Consider the following 23,067-nt stretch of genomic DNA (forward strand, 5'->3'; position numbering starts at 1 on the left):
TTAGGAGGCGCGATGGCCACACCCCAGATTGGTTTCTCAACTCGCATACGCGCAGGCGTTTTTCGTGCGGCCTTTCAAACTGCGCGCTCGAGTTCCATCGCGTATCATCGACGCACGGAGAAACGCCGAAAATAGTCATGGTTCTTCATCATTTCGAACCAAGCCCTGAAAAAGAGTCGATCGGCTCCCAAATGAACTTTCCCTCAAGCGTGTTTCTGATTCCGAAATGGAGGCAGGAGAACGGCAGCGACAGGCCGCCACTAGCGGGGGCCACTCGGGCCCGAGAAGCCAAGCGGAGCATCTTCAGGAAGCTATACGACAGGGGTGACCTACCCATCGCCTTACATCATGACTCCATGGGCAACAAGATCATATGGAAGGTTAATGAGTCTCTCGCCCATTTATTATTTTCTTATAGACCAGTGGACCATAATGCAAATGAGTTAATCAATCTTGTCATATCAACAGAGCTGAGAGAGGTAGACCCTACATTAATCTTGCCGTGACCGATGGGTGGATCACCAAAGTCACTTTATCTACTTCTGTTACGGGCCTAATCCATATTAAAACAATGAAAATCAGGCTGCAGAAATCATATAGGGGGCCTATTTTAATTAAAAAGTTCAGTTAATTTAAGATAACACTTAAGCTGCAGAACGAGAAAAACTTCACGTTACGTGACTTATATCCATAGCGCCAAAACTGTCCGGGGGTCGGTTTTAACGCTGACACTTCGTTCAAAAGGTGGCAGCCGATCAATGAGTGATTAAAGACTACTGAGCAAGCAACACATTTTAACCCCGCCCCGCCTTATTTGGATCCACTGGATTTAAAATGATGACCCCTTTCATTTCTAGAGCCAATTAGAAGAACTGGACTACCACCACTTCCTGCCACTCTTCTTTGACGGGCTCACCGAGACGTGTCATCCTTACTCCTTCTTCGCCTACCGAGGAATCTGCGATCTGCTTGAGCACGGAGGACCGAAGATATTACCCGTGGTCCCTCAACTAATCCTTCCCATTAAAGGTAGGCCTATCTATAGTTCCCCTTGACGTTCAGCTTCTGAGTGGGTGGAACTCCTAAACCTCAGTCAAGAGAAATAATTCACGACACCGTAAACGACTTTACTGCCCGAACATTACTGGTGATTTTCCTGTTTATTTACCTCAAAATACTTGTACTAGGACTAAGTTCTTTTCTTTAATCAGAGGCTCTGAACACCCGTACTAAACAAGTTGTATGCAACACTCTGAAGTCCTTACAGCACCTGGTGCGTTCGGCAGAGCTGGTTGGTGAAGCCTTGGTGCCGTATTACAGACACATTCTTCCTGTCCTAAACATTTTCAAGGGTCAAAACTGTGAGTAAAACCACGTACACTACACTACTAACTATTGAAGGACTCAGAAGGGTTCAGAAGCTGAAATTGTTCATTTCCAAATCAATCCTCTGAAGTTGGCTTTGAATTTTTGTGTCATTCTTTTGTAAAACAAGAAAGTAGAAACGGCCCAGAGCGACGGTGCGCAGGACGCCCGAAGCGGCAACATGGCCGTCTTGCTTGCCATGTCTGTTGATACACAGGGCCAAACGAAATTTTGAGTGTGCTGTACGGCGCTGAAATTTATCCATACAAGACCATTCTAAGGAATGCAGCAAAAATGTAATACACTCAAAAATGTTAACGGTGAATTTTCCACAAGGAAAATCAAGCGTTGCATGGACACTACCTACCTTTAAGCCACCATGCTGCCAAAATTTTGTCGACATTTTTGGCGGGCCGCATCGTCCGAGTTTTCGCGTGCCAACCTTGGTAACGGTGCAGGATTTCGTTTTTACCAATAAGACTAGAGTTTATGAATGGCGACATAATTGCTTACGTTTAATCTCCGAAATGCATGTGACGTGGTTTGTTTGGTAAATTACAGTCAACTTGGGCGACGGAATCGAGTACGGTCAGCAGAAACGGGAAAATATCGGCGATTTGATAGAAGAAACATTGAGGGCGCTAGAAAGGTACGGCGGCGACGAGGCTTACACGTACATCCGATACATGGTGCCAACCTACCAATCATGCCACGAGAACAACTGATGAATATTCATTACCCTGAGCACTGCCTTGGATGCAAGTTTGCATATTCATAATTTGACAGTGTTCAAGGTTTAGAGGAAACTCTCCACTAACTTTTTGTGCAAATGCTTTTCCTCGACTTCATATTTGTATATTTTTATTTACCAAACTAGTCAAACAAATCCAAACTTAAAATTTTTGATTTTTCTTTCTCCCAGTCGGTTTTAATGACGAATAATATCAAAACATTTTCAATGAATTAACAATCAGTTTATGATAAATTGTAAAAATAACGAATTCCTTGTAGTAAATGCTATTAACAGTTCATTTCTCATCTTACTCTACTCAAATCAATGGCCTCCTGTTTCTTTCGACAACAAAAACTGAATGGGGAACAAAAGTTGAAGTTATTCTCAAAAACAATTCCACGTTATGTGATCCTGACCTTTCATGCGGCCAAAATGTCTAGCCTGCCATGTCTGAGGTTGGTCTGGCTGCAGCAAAAAAAAAACACATACTGAAAATGTCAGGTAAACTGTTGAGTGACACATTAGTGACAGCTGTGCCCTTCAAAAAATTAGTGCTTATGTTATTAAGTGAAAAAAAAGACACTAGAATCTGGTAATCATGGGGAAAAGGAATAAAAAAGGGGTAGGAATCACAATATCAGGGTGAAGCCATAAGGAGGGCAGATCAAGAAAATCAGATAGATGGAAAGATAGAGGGAAAGAATCAACTATCTTTGAAGTTTATACTTGGACTGACAGGCTTCATTGAATCATTCTGAATTCTTGCAAGAAAGGCAATTTAAAAGATTTAAGGAAGAGAGGTCTTAAGACAGTGAGGCATTTTGCAGTCAGGCTGAGTAGCGGTCATACTTCAGAAGGGTATTCGTATTTGAAATTTCATAGGAACTGTTCTTCTCATTCCAATTTATACAGGAGGCTCATCGACTCTACCAAAACTTTCTATAACTACCACAAATCATAGGTGGACTACTTAAGTACAATATTCCATACAAAAATACATGAATATACACTTTTTTCTTGCTCATCAGGAAAAAAACGAAACAAAGAAAAACCACATCTACTCATTAAACTATGATTAACTACCTACATTTCTGTTCTATTTGTAATATGTTGAGATTACATTTTTACGGTTATTACGAATGAACAACATCTTCGGTGTTGCTTCTCAATGCATAGATAGTGATACTTCAGAACTTAACATTTTGCATAAACTCAATTCTGGTATATTGCATTTTGTTTTGATGTTATGTTTTAATGGGGAAAGGATTTTTTCAGTGGATCCATGAGGGGAAAAGGGTATCTCATTAAGGCATGAAAAGAAAAATGAATTTTAGAAATCTTATTTGAATTTTTTGGGGGCAACTTTGGAAGCAACTAAACCTCAATTGAGCTTCTGGAAATCTGTTGGGAAGAACAATTCTTTGGAGCTGGAAGAATTGGTATGTGTACATAGTCTTTATATTATCTCAATACCAGATTGGAGGCCAAAAGAATGTTCAAATTACAATTTTTTTTTTTAAATTTTTTAACTTTTGATCTTTGAACTGGCTCTGAAATTTAAGTAACATTAACACTCTTTCTTGAAACTTCAAGGGAAGGAATTTTCACTAAATTCAGCAGTTCATGGATCACAAAAAGAGACCATTTAAAAAACAGCAAATTTCATTGGGGAATTGGAATAAGAAAAGAATGCTTTGTAAGAAACGCAGGGTACTAACAGTAACCAAAATAATGCATAACCTGTGAATAAATAATGTTGCATAACTGTTGCATATGCTAATAATCTGGGATATACGGAAACGGTAAAGAATATACATGGTGGAGACATAACATAAGATAAATAAATGATATAAATAGGCTTACAGGGCAAACTTCAGGAGATTTAAGACTGTGGGTGTAATAATTGAGAATTGTAGAGGGCATCCTGAAACCACAAGATTTTTAGATCCTTCAAAATTGGCTGAAATGGCACACTGCTGTCTGTTTTGGATAATGTTGGCATTTCTAATCAAGTGCAGCAAGTCTGGTATGGAATGGTGTAGTCTCCACCATCCCTCCAAAAGAAATCCATCCATTGATTTTGGCCTAAAATGGCAAAAAAAAGAGGATTTTCTAAAATCTCACTGAAGGGTCATGTGACCAGAGAAGTGCCAGAAATTGGCCTCGTCTTCTCTTTCTTCTTATAATGGATATAACTAACCGGTTGTGAATCTTATCTGTGCCGGCATGTTGAACAGCCAAAAAATCCCCCCCCCCGGCAAAAGAATGCCCTCTACAATATTAAATTTGTTTTCCTTTAAAGAAGGCACATTACAGCAAACCAGAATGGCCGATACGTCACATTTTCCATTTCTGAGTTTACGTTATCGCAGAATCAGGGTGGGATTATGCCCTGATTTATGACAAAACGTGTTCAAGTAATAAAACAGCTTCATACAGACCATTCGTTAATTTCTTTTACATCTCTTTCACAAGTAAAAAAACAAAACAAACATGCAGTAAAAAATGCTTCTAGTGAGCTAAGCCTCAACGACAGTCTGTACTTAAGTCTTACATATTCTGTTTGTCTGTGTTCCATACCATAAAAAGACCCTGCTAAATCCGCGTAGTATTAGTTAATTTAGGCCTAGATACTTCTCAGCAATTTTTCCTGGTTTTTACTCAGTCCTTTTCTCTTGTCGCATGCTTTCTGGACAGCCCAAAATGTTCAGATTACAATTTATTCAATTCATGAGATGAAATTAACAACGAAGCAGCCGGAACTTCATTTTTGAGTTCAAGTTCAATTTTCAAACATTTTTTCGAGATGAATATTTTTGGTTGATTCGTTTGATTGGATAATGAAGGGAAAAAAACCACAATAAATATTCTCTGGATACATACCCTGTTTGGTGTTGTAAAAAGCTAGCAAATGAATATTGAGAAAAAACCAACTGACTATGAACCTATTAAGTTCCTATTTTCAACAATTCTCAAGTCCGGATGACTGATTAAACCTGCTAACGTGACCTGAAGGGAGGAACCAGACTCCTTTTTGTCTGCATTCTGTGATCTGATTGGCCAACTCAGAATGCTGAAGTCACACATTCAATCCAGGCAGCCAATGTAAAATGTTCCTTTTTGAGGGGATGTGAAATACAATGAGACAGAATCCAGACCTCCATGATTCCAAATTTGCTGAGATTAAATGACTGGATCGGTATTGTGCACTTCCATAATACAAAAGAGAATAACCTAGAACAAAATGTACTGTATCGGACAGTAGCGTACCTCATAATAACCTCAGTCAGTCAGTTTTTGGAGTGAATTCAAGCTTGGCAAGACTGTTCTTGGAATATAATCATCACAAAATACTCTGACATGTAAGACTGTTACGGCTCAATCTACTTATTATCTAATCTGAAAGTCTTTAAGTGTAACAGAAGTCCCAAAGCACAAACAACCAAACACTATAGACGAAAGAGTAAATATAACGGTAAATATAACAGTAAATATCGGTCAATATGCATATAAATGTCACACACTCCAACTATTATACATAATGCATAATGTGAGATTGTAGCTTGAAGGCTGGTTAATAGTTTGCGTACATGGGAAACAAACTGCCCAACTGTAAAACCAAAAATACACAGACGGTGGAAACCTTTGTTGTATCGTGACCTGAAAGCAGTTGGATATTAGTCCCCTTAAACTGACGACCATTTCAGCCTGCTCAAAAGTTCCTTTCTGATGAACTGCTTAGGGTGGAAAAAGACTTTCCATGTTGCCTTTTTTTGGGGCCTATTTAAATCTGTGGGGACATCATTTCACCTGTCCGCTGAACAGGGAGATCTTTTACATAATTTAACTTCAAAATATCCTGGATGGTTTGTCCCTCTGTGCAGCAGCAAAATATAAACCAGCCTTTACACATCCAACACAATCTGATATCATCAACAATTTAAAATCATAAAAGAACTTGAATTTTCTTATCTTCCCTCAACCAAAAAAACAAAAACAAAATAAAATCTAAAATTACCTAAATAGCCTCGTCAACTTTGCCATTTTCAAACTCTTTTCCGAAACAAAAACTTTCAACCTTTACATCCATAATACTTAATGCTAAATCAGCCTCCTAACAAACATCCTTTTTTTTTTTAGATTCTGTTTTTACTAAACAAGATTTTTAAGTACAAATGCTTGCTTCGGAGGGGCAGCAAACCCCTTTAAACTGTGCAATAATATGGAAGCACGTCGACTTTGCTTATTAATACTCTTGATTTAAACCTTCAATCTACTATCTGTAACATACATTTCCAAAAGATCCGTGTACCTAGCATGCCAAAAAATTCTCTTGGACTTGCAGGAATTCATCTCAAAATTTCCTCTGCATTTCTCCCAATGTCCCAAGTTGTTCCTCAAGAAGTTCACCCTGGTTACGGATCATCCCCCGTTCCCCCCACCCCCAGTTTGAAGCCCAACTTCTGCAGATTTTTATTTCAGGAAGTTTATCGCAAGTCATATCACAGATAGAACTCTCCTTTTCTTTTTTTGTTTCCAGTCTCTTTCTTTTGTGGACTTTTTGTTACACTGCTGCCGCATGCACTGCAAGGACAGCCACGTGTTCCCCCCCTGTCCAATCAATTCCCTGAGAAGCTTTGAGGCAGCTGTGGTGTAGTCATGTGACCTCTTCGTCTGTTAATTGCTTTCAAAATGACTTCACTGACCTATGTGTCACGTTAAGGCTGCTGGCCATTCCAACATATTATAAAATAATTCCTTTTTTTTTTCTTTTTTGTATATTTTATTTGGTAGTTTTAAAAATTTGTGTTGGTTGATACTTTGACCATATCTATCTACTTACAACCACAGTGAGTTAAGGAATCATGCTTTTTTTTACATTTGTTTGCAACAGTGCTTAATTTTCAAATTGAACTGTCCTGAACTGCAGCTGAAGTACGTCTTGGTGTGACCTAGGAGACGAGTTAATGTAAACGTGGCTGAGCCTGACAAATATTCATACTCACCTTCAAAATGATTCCACAGATGGCCAACACATAAGGTTTGTGCAACGTGGCTGGTTCACATGGACTGCTCACATGCAAACTGTAAAGCCCTTCACTGGTCAATTTACAAGTGAACACTGACATTGCAGCCAGTTCCGCAAATAATTCCCAAGTAATGATTATGCCCAGTTCAGAAAGGACAAATGCTATTTGTTCCGAACTAGAGATCCGTTGAGTGAAAATTGCACGTCAATTACAAGGCGAATGTGGGAGCAGATCTGCATACTCCAAATTGAAAAGTAGGCACTGAAGAACCATTCTGTATCTTAAACAAGACATGTTTTTACCCTGTAACGTACTGCGTGTAGCAACAAGACAGGGTGATTATCTTGGTCCGACACTAATGCTAGAACATGTACAACTCTCCCAGGGGTTATTGCTTAATGTTTACAGGCACTCGGATGCTTAAAATGAAGCTCTGGAGCTAAGGGCAACAGCGAGAACTAAGCAGAAAACTAGCCTTAAATCATGTCCTGCGCTTGACATTTTGGCCTAGTTGCCTACACTGTCATTTCTGACAGCTTGGAAAAATTTGTGGGTGTGCAAGCCTGCCCGCCTGGACTGCATTCTATTATTATATTTTAGATGGCACTCAATTTTCCTTGAAGCATGCTAAGGTGAATTAGAAAGAAGCTAGTTTCTCTGATTACGCCTACAGACAACCTATTGTTACAAAACCAGAATTGGTAATAAGAGAGAACAACATCCACAAAGGTTGTTAGGTTGTGCTGTGTTCTAGATGAATTACATTTCTGAAATTGGCTAGTTGCTATGTTTGGAAATGGAACAGACTGTAACTACATTTTGCACCAATGCAGGAGTTGATATGAGGAATTTCCTTCATTTCCGACACGCAAGTGGTAGTTACCAGAAAATGTTTACACGTTCATTCCGAGTTCATGAAACTGATGAAAAAGCCATCTGGTACACAGCACAAAAATCCTGCATTATTATTACAGAACTACACACAATGAACCTCAATGCTTACAAACAACCCCACTGTCAACAATGGAATGGTCAGGCCAACGTCACTCGACAATTCAAAGCCTCTACATGCTCAGATTAAGTTCCAAGAAAGCAGTAACTGAAATATGAATATTCACGTCAGTGACATCGGAGGAGCATTCCACTGAGAGGTGGGGGAGAATTAATCGGAAGACATTAAGTTGTTGAGAAAAGTAGTTAATATGAAGTAACCCAAAGCAGGAATTATTCCAGGAGTGAAGTCAACAAAACTGTCGTTATTAATTTGACATACATTTCTTGGTTTTTACAGATCCAGGAGTGTGATAGGTTAAAAATAGCAACCAAACAGCAATATGGCTGGTCATTTTGACGTCAACATTGTGATTTTTTTAATTGACTAGTGTGTTATGCATTGGCCCTTAAATGCAAGAGTTGGAATTTAAAAAAAACAAATGCAGTGCCACAAAGAGACCTTTGAGATGTTCAGTGGCCAACTCGTGTCCCTTTTCTATTATTCGCGGCACCCTCAAGTAGTTCCCCAGAGGTTCTGAACAATGGAAAGGGGTCACAAAGTCTGGTACCACTAGGCATTTCCAAAGTTTCCATTGCAGTCCTATCCTTTAGTCAGCAGATGGGGAGAAAGGTGTCGCTGTGGGGCACTTTTCAATGTTAGACATCTGACCCTCTTTCCCGGTTCAGCAGGTTTTTAATTTTAGGATCTTGCAATGTAATGCTGGCAAGTTTGCATCCATTGGAATGACCGATCTCTGCCAAAGTTGGTGAGCGACAATTTGCGCTCTGATCTGCTGCTACTATCAGTTCTGAGACAAAGCCACCACATCTTTCTTCCCATTACATTTGTTTTGCCAAACTGTTCTTACCCATTTAGACAATGGCAGTTAACACACACTGGTCAAAATATTAGTATAACAGGGCATTTCCTCAAGCTTCTTAACGTTCCAGTGAAACACAAATTAATGACAAGCGAGGTGTTTTTTGTTTTTAAATTAAGACTAGACTTGGTTATTTGGAGACAAAAAAACAGTGCTTGGTGTAAGTACACGCTACAGATGATCTCCTGGAGTAGATGACGGTCGGCCGCAGGGTACCAGGCAATTGCCACAAACTGGTAACTAGACCAGCAGCCACTGTGGTTGTAGGTAGGAGAGGGGGGAGACTTAATGCTTGTGACCCTGTGCAGCTGATGCTTGAGGGGTTAGTCGCTGGCTTAGTCAATGACAGCTGGGGTGTTAATGAAACCAAAAAAATTGGGAAGAAAAGGTAAAAGAAACACAGGGTTAGCTTCAAATTTTAGTGTTTTTTTCCCTTCATTTTTTTGTTTGTGATTAAGACACAATAGCAAATTACATGTATATTAAAAAGACAGACCTGTACACAAATTATCACATGCATGATAGAATGTCAGAGGTCATGACCTGGGTCTGAGGTTGGTTGAAATGCAGGTCACGACGTGTGACCCACGTTAACTCGAACCATTATGTCAAATGTACACATTAACTAAAAGAGGCTACATCAAGGGTCATTAGTAATACATGTGCCAACGAAGTGTTCCTGTCAAAACACAGATGAAAGTTGTGGGCAGTTGTGCAAGCTTGGGGTCAGACTTTCAATGCTTTTTCATCAAGTTTACAAGGTTTTAGAGTTAGTTTATCACTTGTTGAAAAAGCATTGAAATAACTTTGCTCACGAATAAGGAAACCTCATCTCGTCAAGTGTCTCCTCAACTTTAATTGTTACCAAGGGAACACTGAACAGAAAGTCTTCATTTCACTGCAAGAAATTACAAAAAATTTGATTGGCTGTAAATGGCTGCTCTTTTCCCAAAGGGTCAATCACAGACCAGGACAAGACTGGGACTTGGATGAGGCGTTATTTATTAGTTCATCCATCATGCCCACAACTAGCACAATGCCCTGGTAACAGATTGCCCATCTATGACAGCTAAAAATTAATGGTTGCTATGGCGATAATGAAATGAAAAAAAAAGCTCAGCAAATCAAGATATATGGTTAGGCCAGGAGGCAGAGACAAAAAATAATAAAACCACTGACACTGGATTACCATTGGCTGCTTTTGATCAGCTGTTACATACACTTGCATGTGATTGGCTAATGAATGTCACCTGACCTAAAGTACTTCCCTCCCTTTTGTTCTGAAGGTCAAATTTTGTGCCTATTGACTTGAAGACTGTTGACTGGTAACCAGGAAAAGTAAAAGAAAAATCACATTTGTTGAATGAACAGAAGTTATACACTATTACCCAAATGGCTTTGATTTCGATAATCACATGTGATCCGTTAAACAAGATAAATCACCGGATGAACACCAAAATCAAAAAGAAGAAGTTGAGAACCACTTCTACTCAACAGTACACCGTGTGGGTTAATTGATGACTGAGAGAAGAGAAATCAATACAAACAAACTTCAACAAGAGTGTTTTAAGAAAAAGGGTCATGCTTCAGAGCGGGTTATGGAATTGATCGAAGATTTCAGTTGTTCAATTTAACAGTTAAAAAAAAAAAAAAAAGCAGCAAAAATGTGTGTAAAAAAAGCGGGCAAGGCCATGCTGAAATAAAATAGAGAAAGCAAGATTCGATACAATGGGGCAGGAAGAGACACTGTGGATAACATCTCTCTACCCTCTGTGCACTGGTCCAAAGCAACATACACAACCAAGAACTGGCTTCCTACGACCAACAGAGGGCTCAATTTCAAGATGGCAACCCTAAGGTCTTGTAGCAGCCATCTTGTAACCACGAAACAATTCCCTTTTTTATGATGAACAAAAAATGCACTGATGATACATAGTTATAAAATGCACTATTTGGATTTTGAGGCACACCGATAATTTACAATAACGACCTTTCCCCTCAAGTTTCTCAGACAGAAAAGATACTAACATTTCTCCTTAAAGATACATTTTCTCAACAGAAACAAAAAAGCAGAAACAAATATCATCTCATCCAAAACTATTAAAATGCATGAGGTAGCTTAAATGAAAGTGTTACATGTACAGGAGAAATAGAAAGAAGATGACTCAATATCCCCCCCACAAAAAAACCCCACAAAACAAAAATGCTGAATTGTGAAACAAAAACTGCTATCTCACTGTTGCGGTATGTTAATTGCCTTGGTTGTGTATGCGCGAGATTGATTCACAGGCAACAAGGTGCAACTAGTCACTTTGTGTTAGTTCACTGTACATTGGACTGATGAAGTTAGCTTGTTCTTGGTTTATCTTCCCTTAAAATGAGGACAGATTTACAAAAGCGTCCCGAATGCATTCAGAGCGGTTTTGAAATTCCGTTTCCATAAAAACCTCTGCTGAGTTTCCGCCCCCAGTTTCCGTTAGACTGTGCCTCTTTGATTTGAGGAAACAGCATTACTAAATTTTAAAACCGCCTAAAATGCACGCAGACTTACACATACATTTATTGCCCAGCACAAAAAAGACTGGGGATAAGACACCAGCCCAGATTGCAGAATTAACTTTTTTGTTTTGTAGAAGCATTGCTTTGGAATGGAATAGAGACCAGACAAATGTTTCTGTCAAAGTAAATCCAATTTCCAAATACCAGTAACTTCTCTGGGTTGCCTTAGTAAACAACATGCAAAACAATTCCCTTTCTTCAGTGCCGGGGTTGAAATTTATGGTATTAATCACGATTCCAAGAAATCAAAAAGGATCATCTGCTCATTCCTCATTAGGGTGGAGATATTAGTCAACCTCCACCCCAGGGGGCGAGGGGAAGGGGGAGTTGAGGTGCTCGTCCCCTGGGCGTGAGGTTGCATATTAGTGGATGGCTGGAACAACAGCAGGAGACCAATTTACCGTCAGTCCTCGCTGCGTTCTCATTGGCCAGGGCCCTGTTGGGTTCGGTTTAGCACTCAGCTGACGGGCTCCGTGCGGTGGGCATTTGGTTTGGTTTATGACAAAAGTAATGAACGTTGTTAGCAAAGTACATGTTGCTACGCTTTACAAATAACCTCGTCTGGGGTGACAAACCTATCTTGAAATTGAAATTACGGTCACTGTTAAATCTGCAAATATATGAGCTCAATCAAATCCTAAAAACTGATTCATAATTTCAAGTTCAATATTCTTAGAGAGGCTGCAATTTGTAAAGCGTCACATTTTGTTAACATGAATATTAATAACCACTTAATTAATTAACAAACCACTTGTTACAACTGTTACAAAGTCCCTCTATTAACATCCTTAACATACTCAAATTTTTAATTACAGCACATACATTAACGTGAGGGTACCGTGATATTAGAATAAGTTAATAAAGCGTCGTGCCAAACTATTCTTGAGTTCAGAACTGCCATCTGTAGTTTTTTGCATCTTTTCCAACGAGAGGTGTTGGAAACAGAACAATTCTATCACCCCCATTTTTAATGGAATCACCCATACAAGCCCAGTTGGGACAACTCCATTTGTATTGGAACATGTATTTAAATTTACATCACTGAAATTGATGACTAAAATGTACGACCGTATTGGTTTTTCGATCTTTTTCCTTTCTTTTTATTTTATTTTCTCTTCTCACACCGATAATAAAAACCCTCACTTGTAACAGTTCTTTATACTAAAAAACAACAAAAAACAACAGACACCCATAAATGAACTGCCCAAACATAATGCTGGTTCCTCCAACCAGATGGTCTACTATGGCAGTGTGGAAGTGCTGGTATCCCGCGGGCCAAATAAAAAAATACCACACTGGCCATTAGAGCTTCAAATGGCGGCAGTAAAAATTTAACTGTTTCGTTTCATCCCGCAGCTTTTAGAGGATCTCACATGAAAGCCACTGTTTACGCCTGAGCAGTTCAACGATAACATTCTTACTCCTAGGGCATCTACGGTACATGTACCACCTTATAAAACCACTACAAGACAACCCGTCACGTGAAAGTGAAACCTTATGAGATAACGGTCTACATACGGAAGACAAAAAGATACGACTACATGTTTCCCAAATATACGTCATGGTATAAACAGTAAATAAAACAAAAATTGAGTACAATTTAAGGCAACCATTCACAAAAATATATAAACATTAAACTCGTCTACCTTATTCAGTACTTGTTTTTAATTTTTTTTTTTGGTAATGAAAATATATATATCCTTTACTGAATAAGGTTGAGCACTTAATATATCCATTTCCCATTGCAGACCCCTTACACGATATCATAAATATACAAATACAAAAAATATAATACTTTTTCGGTAGAAAGCAACAGAACAAAAGGAGAATTTTTGTATTTAACCTGTTGAAAAATGTAAGTACTGGGTCTGTGTATTGGTTGCATATTAAACCGATGTTTTTTCTTCGGGGCAATAAATTATTTTGTGCAAGTTTTTTTTTTGTGCTTTGTTGTACTTTCAGTGAGTGCATGTGGAGTAAAGAAATTCTACATGAAACCAAGATCAAAACCTGAGACAATGGGAAGAGAGTTGGGTGTTGAGTTGCTGTTTGGCTTTTTGAAGTTGAAACTTCATTTTTTGGAACTGAAGTTCTGACATTTCTTCTCCTCAAAGCTTGTCTGCAAACAAGCCACAAAGGAAGTTTTCTGGATTTTAAGCAGTGGTAACATGTCTAAGTGAGAGAAAAAAAACTAGTCCAATAACTGGCATTGTCACATTCATGTTGCTACAAACGACTCTCTGTATCCTTCACAAAATTACCATTTAAAAGCTTACTGATTTTACAAAATAAAAAAAAAGCCCAAAATAAACAGAAAATAATACAAAAGAAATTAATGCCCTGATGTGGAGTACACAAAAAGTAATACTTGATACAAAATATTTCCTGTTAAAATCCGTCAACACATAAGTACAAATTGCTTCAATAAAAACAGGCACTGCAGGGTTTTAACAAGTTGCATATATAGGTCAAAGTTTACATGGGTGATAGTAAGTACATACCGTTGAACCATTGATTATATAAAAAGATCGTATTTACAACACAGTACTGACCGCATCATGGATATTGGGGTCTAAAAAAAGCCATCCATTGACCAATTCCACACTGGAGATGTATTTGTGACCCCGAAACAGATGGGATAAACCAGTCTGCACACATGTGCACAGATACGTACACAAGATTTTTGGGGGGCCAGTTTCTATAACATGAGTACAACCTGTTGTCCAACAAACTTGAAACGTCAGCAGAGTGCATTTTTCACAAAACTTTTCGAGTGAAGGTGGAGACAGAGAGGAAAATTATCTGATGAAAGTCAGCTTCAGGTAAGTTCCCTCCCCCCACCAGGATCGGCTGATTAATCATATATGGAATTCCTGCTTTGCAATGCTCAAATTACCGGAATTAGCCCATTAGCGACCTTACTTCATTGTTGAATATTTCATTGTGGGAGACGCTCCCTACAACTGGCCCCCAAGGCGCAAGGACGTACTTGAAGGGATTAACTGTTCATTTGGTGATTTCTGAACTTCTCATGAAGTATGAATGGAGACTTAGAGGCATTTTGCCGGATGCGTGACCACCGCGGATGAGTCGCTGCGATGGGAGTTCGGTTGATCTCTGAAACTCTCTACAACTGTCAATTGCAATATGCCTCGTACAGTTCTCACATAGTAAAGCAGAATTTGCATCGACCTGATACATAATTGCAAGGTGCACAAAGCCTTACAGATCTGCACCTGATGCATTTATACTGTATCACGGGCGTGTACATGCATAATAAATGAGAGTCATTTTGCATATCCGCCGAGGAAAACAAACTCCACGCATCATCTTGGCTAGAGGTAACAACATCTTGGTTGAGATCCAGATCAAAACCACAGCAATTTCCCACAGGCAAATTTCCAAATAAAAGGTTAAGCAATTTTTTCTTCTTAAATTAAGAAGCAAAGGAATTCAAACTTGTTTAAGAGCAGCTGCGGTTGGTCAATGGATGTTAATTTTTCTTAACGGTTTGAAATACAGTGTACTCTAAAGAAATATCAAACATTAGGCAGTACTGTACCATGGTGCATCAAGACTTTCGAGACATCAGAGGGTTGGGAGAGGAGTCGCTCCCAATACCATGCCGGGAAGCTCTGCGAGAGAGAAGCCAATGTGGCGTACACACACACGCACACACACACGCACGCGCGGTGAGAAGAGGAGGAGAAGAGAGAAACAAAGAGACAAAAAATACCACGAGTTAGGCCAAAGGTCACCAGTTTGATCTGGGTTTGGTTAGGAAAGCGCAAGTCATGGCTCCGTGGCTTAGTTTCGTAACAGTGTTAGTTTGGTTGAGTCGTTTTGTTTCCTTCTACTGTACTACTGACTACCGATACTAACTGTATTCATGTCCAATAGTTTCAAATGCGGACAAGAGAGGTCCTTCCCGGTAATGCCATTTGCAAGACCCGCCGAGATGATATACACTCAGAGAAACTTCCAGATCCGAGTTTGAAAAACTGCCGATGAAACTGCCTGTCCTGCATTCTGCATTTCACTGCGGTTTCATTGAAAGTTTAGAAACTGGTCTGCAACCACTTTTGGTTCTTTTTTTTGCCGATTTGAACACTTTTTTTTTCAACTTGGTAAGTTTCTGAAGAAAGTTGGTTAACTTGGCTTCGGTAACTGCATTGATATTCCAGAAACTGGAGGTACTCTAGGCCTGCTGAATATTGAATTAGGCTCAAGTAAAAGAAAAAGGTCAGCAGAGCTTTCAAGCAAACGTCAGTGAGCTTTTCACCCAGAACAAAGGGCTAAAGAAAAAAAAGACTGCTTGGTAAAACTGGTTACCAGCAAAACAGTATTCAAAACATACTATCTGTAGCCGGTACTCTGCAAGTAATCCGGTACTCTGCAAGTAATTTACACAGCAGGCTAAATTAGCTTAGCCAGATTTTTTCCTAGCTGGTGGAAGCAAGAAACCCAGACCTGATTCCTACAGCAGCGGTGACTTCAATGGATATCACGCATGCGTCTGTGGTTGTATCCATAAGCCAAGGTGTGAGCTCGCTGACATTTAATAGGCAACTTGGCTTTAGTTTCTCTTTCTAATACATATGGCATCGCTTCTTGTATGAAAACCACTGAAAGCAAGTTTCTCTTTTAGAAACTGGTAAGACTGCTCAATCACCAACTCGCATGCAAATAAGCTTCTTTAGTCAGTTTGTAATCGACAACCAAGCCAGAGCCATCTTGAACATTTTCTGTTTGGACCCATTCCCCCAATCAGTGCATTAGCAAAAGGGTCTAAAGGTGATTGCACTTTTTAAAAAAAAAGAGTACAAACTTAAGTCACGAAACTGTAAAAACAATCACATAATTCTGACAATAGTCTTTCGTGAATTTGGGCTGCAAAACTGAAAACTGTGATTCTTTGTGGAAAAAGAGAATTCTTTTTTTTTTACTTTTGCATCTACTTTCTATGTCTTTCTTCTTCTTAAGTATTCACCGAACTGAAACATTCACTGGCTTGCTCCGTAAATCTTCAGTTTATTGCCATAAGGTGGATGCAAATGTATACATTTGGGAAATAAAAATCAACCTCCAGTGCAGCCGATTTGAACAACAATAAACTTAGCGTTCAACTTGAGAATCATTTTGAAAGACTACTGCAGGCAACACACACTCGGGCCCAGAATGGGAGGTCCCAGAATGGTAAATTTCTCTCCTAAGTTGTTTTTAAGGGAGGGAGGGAGGGAGGCACTGACTTTAAAAATATGTGGCAGTATGTGAAACAATTATTTCCTCCACGCTTCCCCTGCCAACCAACCAACCAACAGACAGACAGACAGACAGACAAACAAGCAAACGAAACCAAAAATGGGCAAAAATACCACTTCCTTCTAGTTCTCCCTCCTAAACGTGTCACACGAAATGCTCATACAAATATTACCACTAAATAAAATACAAATTCTGTACAAAAAAAGTGGCTAAGCCATCCAATTCACGATCCTTCTCTTCCACCAAAATTGATAAAACAGCACATCCCATTAGGCTACAGACGCTATCTCTCATACCATAACAATATATATATCTGCTCTACTTTTCTTCCTTATAATACCATAATTCATAATATAAAAACCCAACTTCTTAGAACTAAAAACATCAACCACAAAAAATATCGATTACACGGTCTGTAATTTTTAAAAAATGTATACACTCTAGCATTATCGTTGCAAGAAGTTTGGAGCTGTGTCCATAATATTTAAATACATGTCATAAATCAAGTTCAAAAATCGGAAAGAAAGAAAAAAGAAGATTGTCAGAGAGAGATATATATTGGATTAGAGCACATTTCTTTGGACGGAAAAGCACAACTGTTTCAATATAGTAAAGCACACATAAATTAGACCAGAACTGGGGTTTGCGGCTTTCCCCCCGAGCATTCCTTGTGATTGCCCGGCTTTGCACAGCCATTTTGATGAAAAAATACAATCAATGCATGTTTCAACAGAAATGCACCAGGCACTCTATTGATGCCAGACTTTTTCTTCTTTTCAATCTGACATCTTTGGGATAACTATGAGATATTTCAAGGTGTCTTGAGGTATCCAAACCAGATTTTACTGCTCGGTTCGATGAACAAATTTCACTCCACATTGCAAATTTTTCCCCTCAAGAAATTCAACATACATGTATATCTGGGAGTCTGACAATCAACAGAGTGCTAGGGGGATGGACCAACATATCTGGTCAACAATGTGCTCTGACCCGACGCAACGTAAATATTTTCCTCTCTCTCTGCAAAAAAAATTCACACAAGATTGCAATTCAGCTGCAAAACAAGGGGAAACATTGGTAATGAAATAAATCGTGTAGTGAGGTCAGGAGGGCAGCTTTAAATGAACAATTTCTGAGTCACTTAGGGGGTTGAAACACTACATGTACTTACCAAATTAAACTGAGCAGGGCTGGGATGGACCCCTCAGGCTACCATGTTTCTATCCATCAACATTTTTAAATCAGTTCTGCATATTAGTGATCAGCCCCGCTCCTGACCTCAGCTCATGAAAAGACCTCATAAGGAGCACAGATTCCACACATTAAAATGTTGCTTTGTTCCATTTTCAAAATCAATTTTTTTTTTTGCTAACGGTACACGAGTCTGCCAAATAGATTTTACAAGATAAGGGTACATCAGATACAACCAATCCATCACAAGCCATGATCAACTGAATACAATCAATTGTTTACAATGTCTAATTTGCCGTTATAAGCATCTGTGTTTTAACAAAGGCAAAGGCAAGAAACATTTCACAATAGACGTAACTTTCATGGGCAGTGAAGAACAAATGATAACCACTCAGACAGTTTTTCTATCCAACCTTCATATCTAAGCAGTGTCAAACATCTCAATTAGCAGTACTTTTGAATAATGACTACATTTTCATAACAGAGTACAACAGAATTGGCCACATTCCACTGTTCTCAAAAATTTGGAAGCATGTTTTAAAACTTATGTCACCTTTTACAAAGAACTTGTAAAAAAAAAAATGAAATGATATATCTTTTTTACCCATTGTCCTGTAAGAAATTCTGGAATCTGCAATACAAATTTCAGAATCATGTTTTTGCAATTGCACAACTTCTGCTGAAATTAGTACCTGACACTGACATTTCTTTGACAATTCTCTTTGTCAGAATAAATATTGATTATGGACTGAAAATGGTGATTAGTTCTACAAATCGACTTTGGGTGATAATGGTTATTCATGGGAACTGTGCAATCCAGAAAAAAAAGTAGCGACCAGCAAAAATTTTTTTTTAGTATTGACAGACTAACTGTTAACGTTAATAATTAAACAGGCGTTATTTTTTTATGTACCGTGATCAAACCAAACACTCCTCTAAAGAAAAAACATTTTAATGTTGGAACTCTGTGCTCAGTTTGAGGAAACATATATTGCAACCATCCGCAGAGAGAAGAGAGAAATATCAAGCCAAACAAGCCACCCCAAAAAATATGGCAAAACAGTTGGGGGGGAAACAAGGGTGAGATACAGATGCAATAAAATAGGAGTTAAAAGAGTGAGAAAATGGATATCATTACCTCGTGTATCAAGGACCCTCTGATAGGGGTGTTCCCTGATTGTTCTCCGAATTTTGGGTACAGCACCTGATGCGTATACAAAGGTGTCCAAGCAGGTTAGCCACAAACACATACATGCACAAGTAAAAGTCAACGTGGTTGGGGTTTTTGTTATCACCAATGGGAGTTTGTGTGTCTTCCGAAACACGGTGGCAGAAGTGGGATTAGGTTTCAGCAAGAGAGACAGAGAGAGAGAGACAGTTGGGAAGAGACAATCAGAGGAAAAAGGGATGAGAGATTTAGGAGCATATAAACGTGCCTAACTTGCTTTTTTTTTTTAATGCAAAAATATCTACATATTTTCTGATTAAGAAACAAAATTTATGTGCAAAAAGCTTATTCTCAGCCCAATCACTGCTTACACGCTTTCCATGGGCTCTGAACTATGATTTGGAAGGACGTGAAAAATGTAGAACACTCCACATGAAAAACTGACCTTGGCAAATTTAAAGCAAATTTTTGAGGGGTGCCCTGAATGTTGAGCATGCTTTTAGAGACTTCTGCTTCATCTACAGCATTTTTTTGGGGGGTCCAAAATTCATGGTTGCCAAGGCCAAGCAGAACAAATTGGTCTTCGAAACCATAAAATGAAGAAACGACAGAACTAGCAAAGGAATATGTGAATGAGCAGCGGAGGTGAGCGGTTGGGTGGGTTTGGGTGAAAACAAAAAAAGGAAGGTGGCATATCCGGGTATTGGGATAGAAGGAAATTGAGAATAGGCAGTGAAATTGGGGATTGGAAAGAAGTCTTGGTACTCCTTCAACCATCTCCCACCCAAAAAAAAACAACAAAAACATGAGAGTGAAGGAATAAGGTTGGTAAAGTTGAGAAAGAAGACAAAACTGGTGTTGGGAGGAGTAAGAAGAGGGGCTGGAAATGAAAGCAACTGGGAACAGTAAAGGTACAGCTGCAGCAAGGAGATGAACATCCCAAAAAAAAGCCCTCCAGGGGCTTTCAGAGACAAAAAGGGGACAAGAAACTCAAGCTGTGTAATCATCGAGGAGACATGCAAGATTTTTGGTCACACCAAGAAAAGAGCTCTGCCAAAAAAAAGAAACAACTCCTCATGCTAAAATACTCCGAAGAACAGATGCTGTGATTAGGTCAACCACATACGAAATGTGAGAGGTTGAATTCTGAAAGAGAGAATACAAACGTGCGATGGAACTGAAGATAATACGCCACAAGTGTATTGAACAGAAGTGGTTCGGAACGAGCCGGAGTTGCGGAAACTCCTTTCTAGTGCGACAAAAAACCTTCCATGTCTCCTAATCTGACAAGCAATTTTGCTGTCACAAATTTTTTTTCATTCCCTTGCCGACATCTGAAAGTGAGAATCTCGGAGAAACTCAAACGATACTTTTGTTTGGGCAATGTCATTGGGGAATTGGAAAGGGTCCACAAAAGAAGTCCTGTGACAGAAAAATGCCCTGATGATAAATCTACATGTGTAATCTACACTACAATGAATCAATGGTGGATCCACGTATCACAGAGTGAAATGTCCTTGTGTCACTGCACACCTCTGGATTTTTTTTTCCAGCCGAGTAATCCCCTCCCCCCCAAATTCCTTAATTCAGGGAAACCCCTCCCCCCAAAAAAACAGGGCTTAAAAATAAACACAGATTGGATTTTGAGCAACTTGCCAAACATTTTCACAGAAAAAAGTTCAGAGTGCTTTTTGACTTTAGAAATTGATGCCAATGTTATTTTTCCCTTATCAAGCAAAATTGTAAATCATTGCAAATTTATAATTTACCATGCCATTGGCAATAAAAGTGTGGACATGTTTCTGTTCTCCTCTGTGTGTGTTTAAATTTGTTTTCTGAAATTCATTTTGCATCTAGCATTTTGACTTTTTTTTGCGTAATACTGTAAAAATCACTTCTTCAAGGTGATGTACAACAGACACCAAAAAATTGGGTAAAAGCAAATGGAAAATGTCCTTTTTTTTAAAATGCCTCCAAAAATAGTGTCCAACGTCTGAGCCGAAGAAATGCTACGAGTGATTCTTAAAATTAGTGAAGACAATGCAATTTTCTTTCAATGCGAGCGATTAATGTCCAAAAAAAGAGGGTGTTATGTGGTTAATTCATGACTGGAGTTATTTGTCTCACTTGCAGTGCACCAGGATTATGAAAACAAATGCCATTTCCAAAGAGAATTTTTTTTTCAGTCTAACTACAGGAATTAGTAGTATGGTCAAGTAACTGAGTTGTGCAACTGTTCGTTTTATTCAGAATTCCCCCCTGCCCCCGGAATTTTTAACTTGCCTAAACGATCCCAAGGATACAACTTTCTAATTTTTTCGAACTGGCATAAGTAGCAACTTGTCTAATTTGCCGGTCTTTCCTGAGTTGTCATCTATCCTCAATTCTCATTCTGAAACTAAGGTGTTTCTGAGGATTTCCTAGTTAGGTTGTTTACTTCTGTTTGTCAGCAAACGGACGCTTATACATCTACTTTTTGGTTTGGTATTTTTAAAAATTCTTTGGCTGAAACCCATCTGCTAAGATTTTCTCAAAATTGAAACCTATCCAACAACAAAATATATTAAATAAAAAATAAAAATTTCAATGTCACATACGATCATTCAGATCACTTAATTTAAAATTCACTGAAAGTTTTTGAATTTCCATTTGTAGCTTTTATTCTACTAAAATTCTGTGCCTCCTTGCAATAATTTGTTTTTGCAATTACTTGATACAAGTGCGGGTTCGGTGTGCAGGACAAGTTGTGGGAACAATATTGAAAGTCCAGTTCACGGATGCATCGGCTGCATGATCGTCGGCCGTAAAAGTTGTGAGGATCAATGCACCCCGATACAAGACATACCAATAGTACCCTCAGACGGCGTGGGAGGGTAGTCGAGCACGGTGGGCGTCACGGCGTATGGGTAGTGCTCGTAGGGTGATATCATGAAGCTGGTCCCATCGGCTGTCGACACCATGGGCGGGGCCACGCTGTTGGCAAGGAGGGTCTGGCCGCTGGCCATCCGCGGGAAGAGTGCTGCCGGGGGGTGGGCGAGGAGCTGCGGGTTGGCGGCCGGCGTCGGCGACCGCAGTGGTTGGGGGATGAGGGCAGCGCCCGGCGCGATCATTGGTCGGGGGGAAGCTATGAACAAACAACGGGAACATGTTAACACCATGCATTAAAAAAAATATTGTCTCTGCTCTCCTGGGTGGTTTGTTGAAGTTAGTGGGGTTAAACTTCCTAGTTGGGTGTGGTTTGTTTTGTTATTTGAACAGGTGTTGTCTGGCTGTTAGTCGTCTACGGAAAGAACACGGGGGAGATGTCTTTACCTGGTATGAATGCGCAGCCACCAGGCGGAATTTCAACTATAACAGAAAAAGGTTAAACCACTCTTAATGCAAACAGAAATCAGAACACATCCAAGGGTCACTTTCAAATATGTCACAGGATAATGCACACCTTTAGTACAGGATAAAAAAGATTTTTAGACACATGATGCTAAGCGCTAGAGAAGATTCATGGCAGGCGAAAATCAGATTAAGGCCAATAGACTGACTGCAGCTGCCAAGTCTGGCGACAGTGACCTATTGGGCAGCATGGACATCTGGGAGTTTTGGAAAATGCAACCACACCACGTCAATGAAAACAACTGCAACGGGCGCACGCGTAATAACTAATCAAAGAAATGATTGTTTAATCTGATCCTCTGACTGGCTGGTGTACGCGTACATGTACGTTGCCATGGTTGCTGTTTTCATCAGTTACTACCCACCATTTTGTGAGAGTTCCAGATGTCTGTGCCGCCGCGTAGTGGGTACCGAACATCAATAAACATGACACCATCCCATAGCAAATGGTTGTTAACCAAAAATGAAGCCAATTTTCGGGAGAGTATTCAGAAT

The 23,067-nt window shown here is 39.3% G+C and overlaps 2 protein-coding genes across 7 annotated transcripts in view; one reads left to right on the forward strand and one right to left on the reverse strand.

Annotated features, from left to right (window-relative positions):
* Positions 1-106: 106 nt before the first annotated feature.
* Positions 107-4,541, forward strand: LOC110978831 (parkin coregulated gene protein homolog). 2 transcript variants are annotated; one of them, XM_022234116.2, is made up of 4 exons: positions 113-380; positions 858-1,029; positions 1,212-1,361; positions 1,927-4,541. In XM_022234116.2, exons 1-4 carry the CDS (start codon positions 138-140, stop codon positions 2,088-2,090), a joined length of 729 nt encoding a protein of 242 aa, XP_022089808.2. In that variant the 5' UTR covers positions 113-137; the 3' UTR covers positions 2,091-4,541. The 2 variants fall into 2 exon arrangements, with proteins under 2 accessions (XP_087002586.1, XP_022089808.2); XM_087146460.1 differs by lacking the exon at positions 1,212-1,361 and having other exon boundaries at positions 107-380.
* Positions 2,265-23,067, reverse strand: part of qki (QKI, KH domain containing RNA binding) — a 67,486-nt gene continuing 46,683 nt past the window's right edge. For 2 of the 5 annotated variants that reach the window (XM_087146455.1, XM_087146454.1), the window contains exons 6-8: positions 22,495-22,530; positions 22,028-22,306; positions 12,634-19,218 (exon numbers count right to left, since the gene is read on the reverse strand). In XM_087146455.1, coding sequence (XP_087002581.1) covers positions 18,986-19,218; positions 22,028-22,306; positions 22,495-22,530 — 548 coding nt within the window. In that variant the 3' untranslated portion in view covers positions 12,634-18,985. Of the gene's footprint in view, positions 9,352-12,633; positions 19,219-22,027; positions 22,307-22,494; positions 22,531-23,067 lie in introns of those variants that run through there. The other 3 variants (XM_087146458.1, XM_087146459.1, XM_087146456.1) reach the window with 3 other exon arrangements.

Source organism: Acanthaster planci, linkage group LG15, assembly GCF_054643075.1.
Source record: "Acanthaster planci isolate LZ-2023a linkage group LG15, COTS_SCS, whole genome shotgun sequence".
In the NCBI taxonomy this organism is placed as follows: domain Eukaryota; kingdom Metazoa; phylum Echinodermata; class Asteroidea; order Valvatida; family Acanthasteridae; genus Acanthaster; species Acanthaster planci.

Coding starts and splice junctions, on each gene's coding strand:
- LOC110978831 (XM_022234116.2), top strand. CDS start 138: ATGGTTCTTCATCATTTCGAACCAAGCCCTGAAAAAGAGTCGATCGGC. Junction 1,030..1,211: donor ACTAATCCTTCCCATTAAAG/GTAGGCCTATCT, acceptor TTCTTTAATCAG/AGGCTCTGAACACCCGTACT. Junction 1,362..1,926: donor CATTTTCAAGGGTCAAAACT/GTGAGTAAAACC, acceptor GGTAAATTACAG/TCAACTTGGGCGACGGAATC.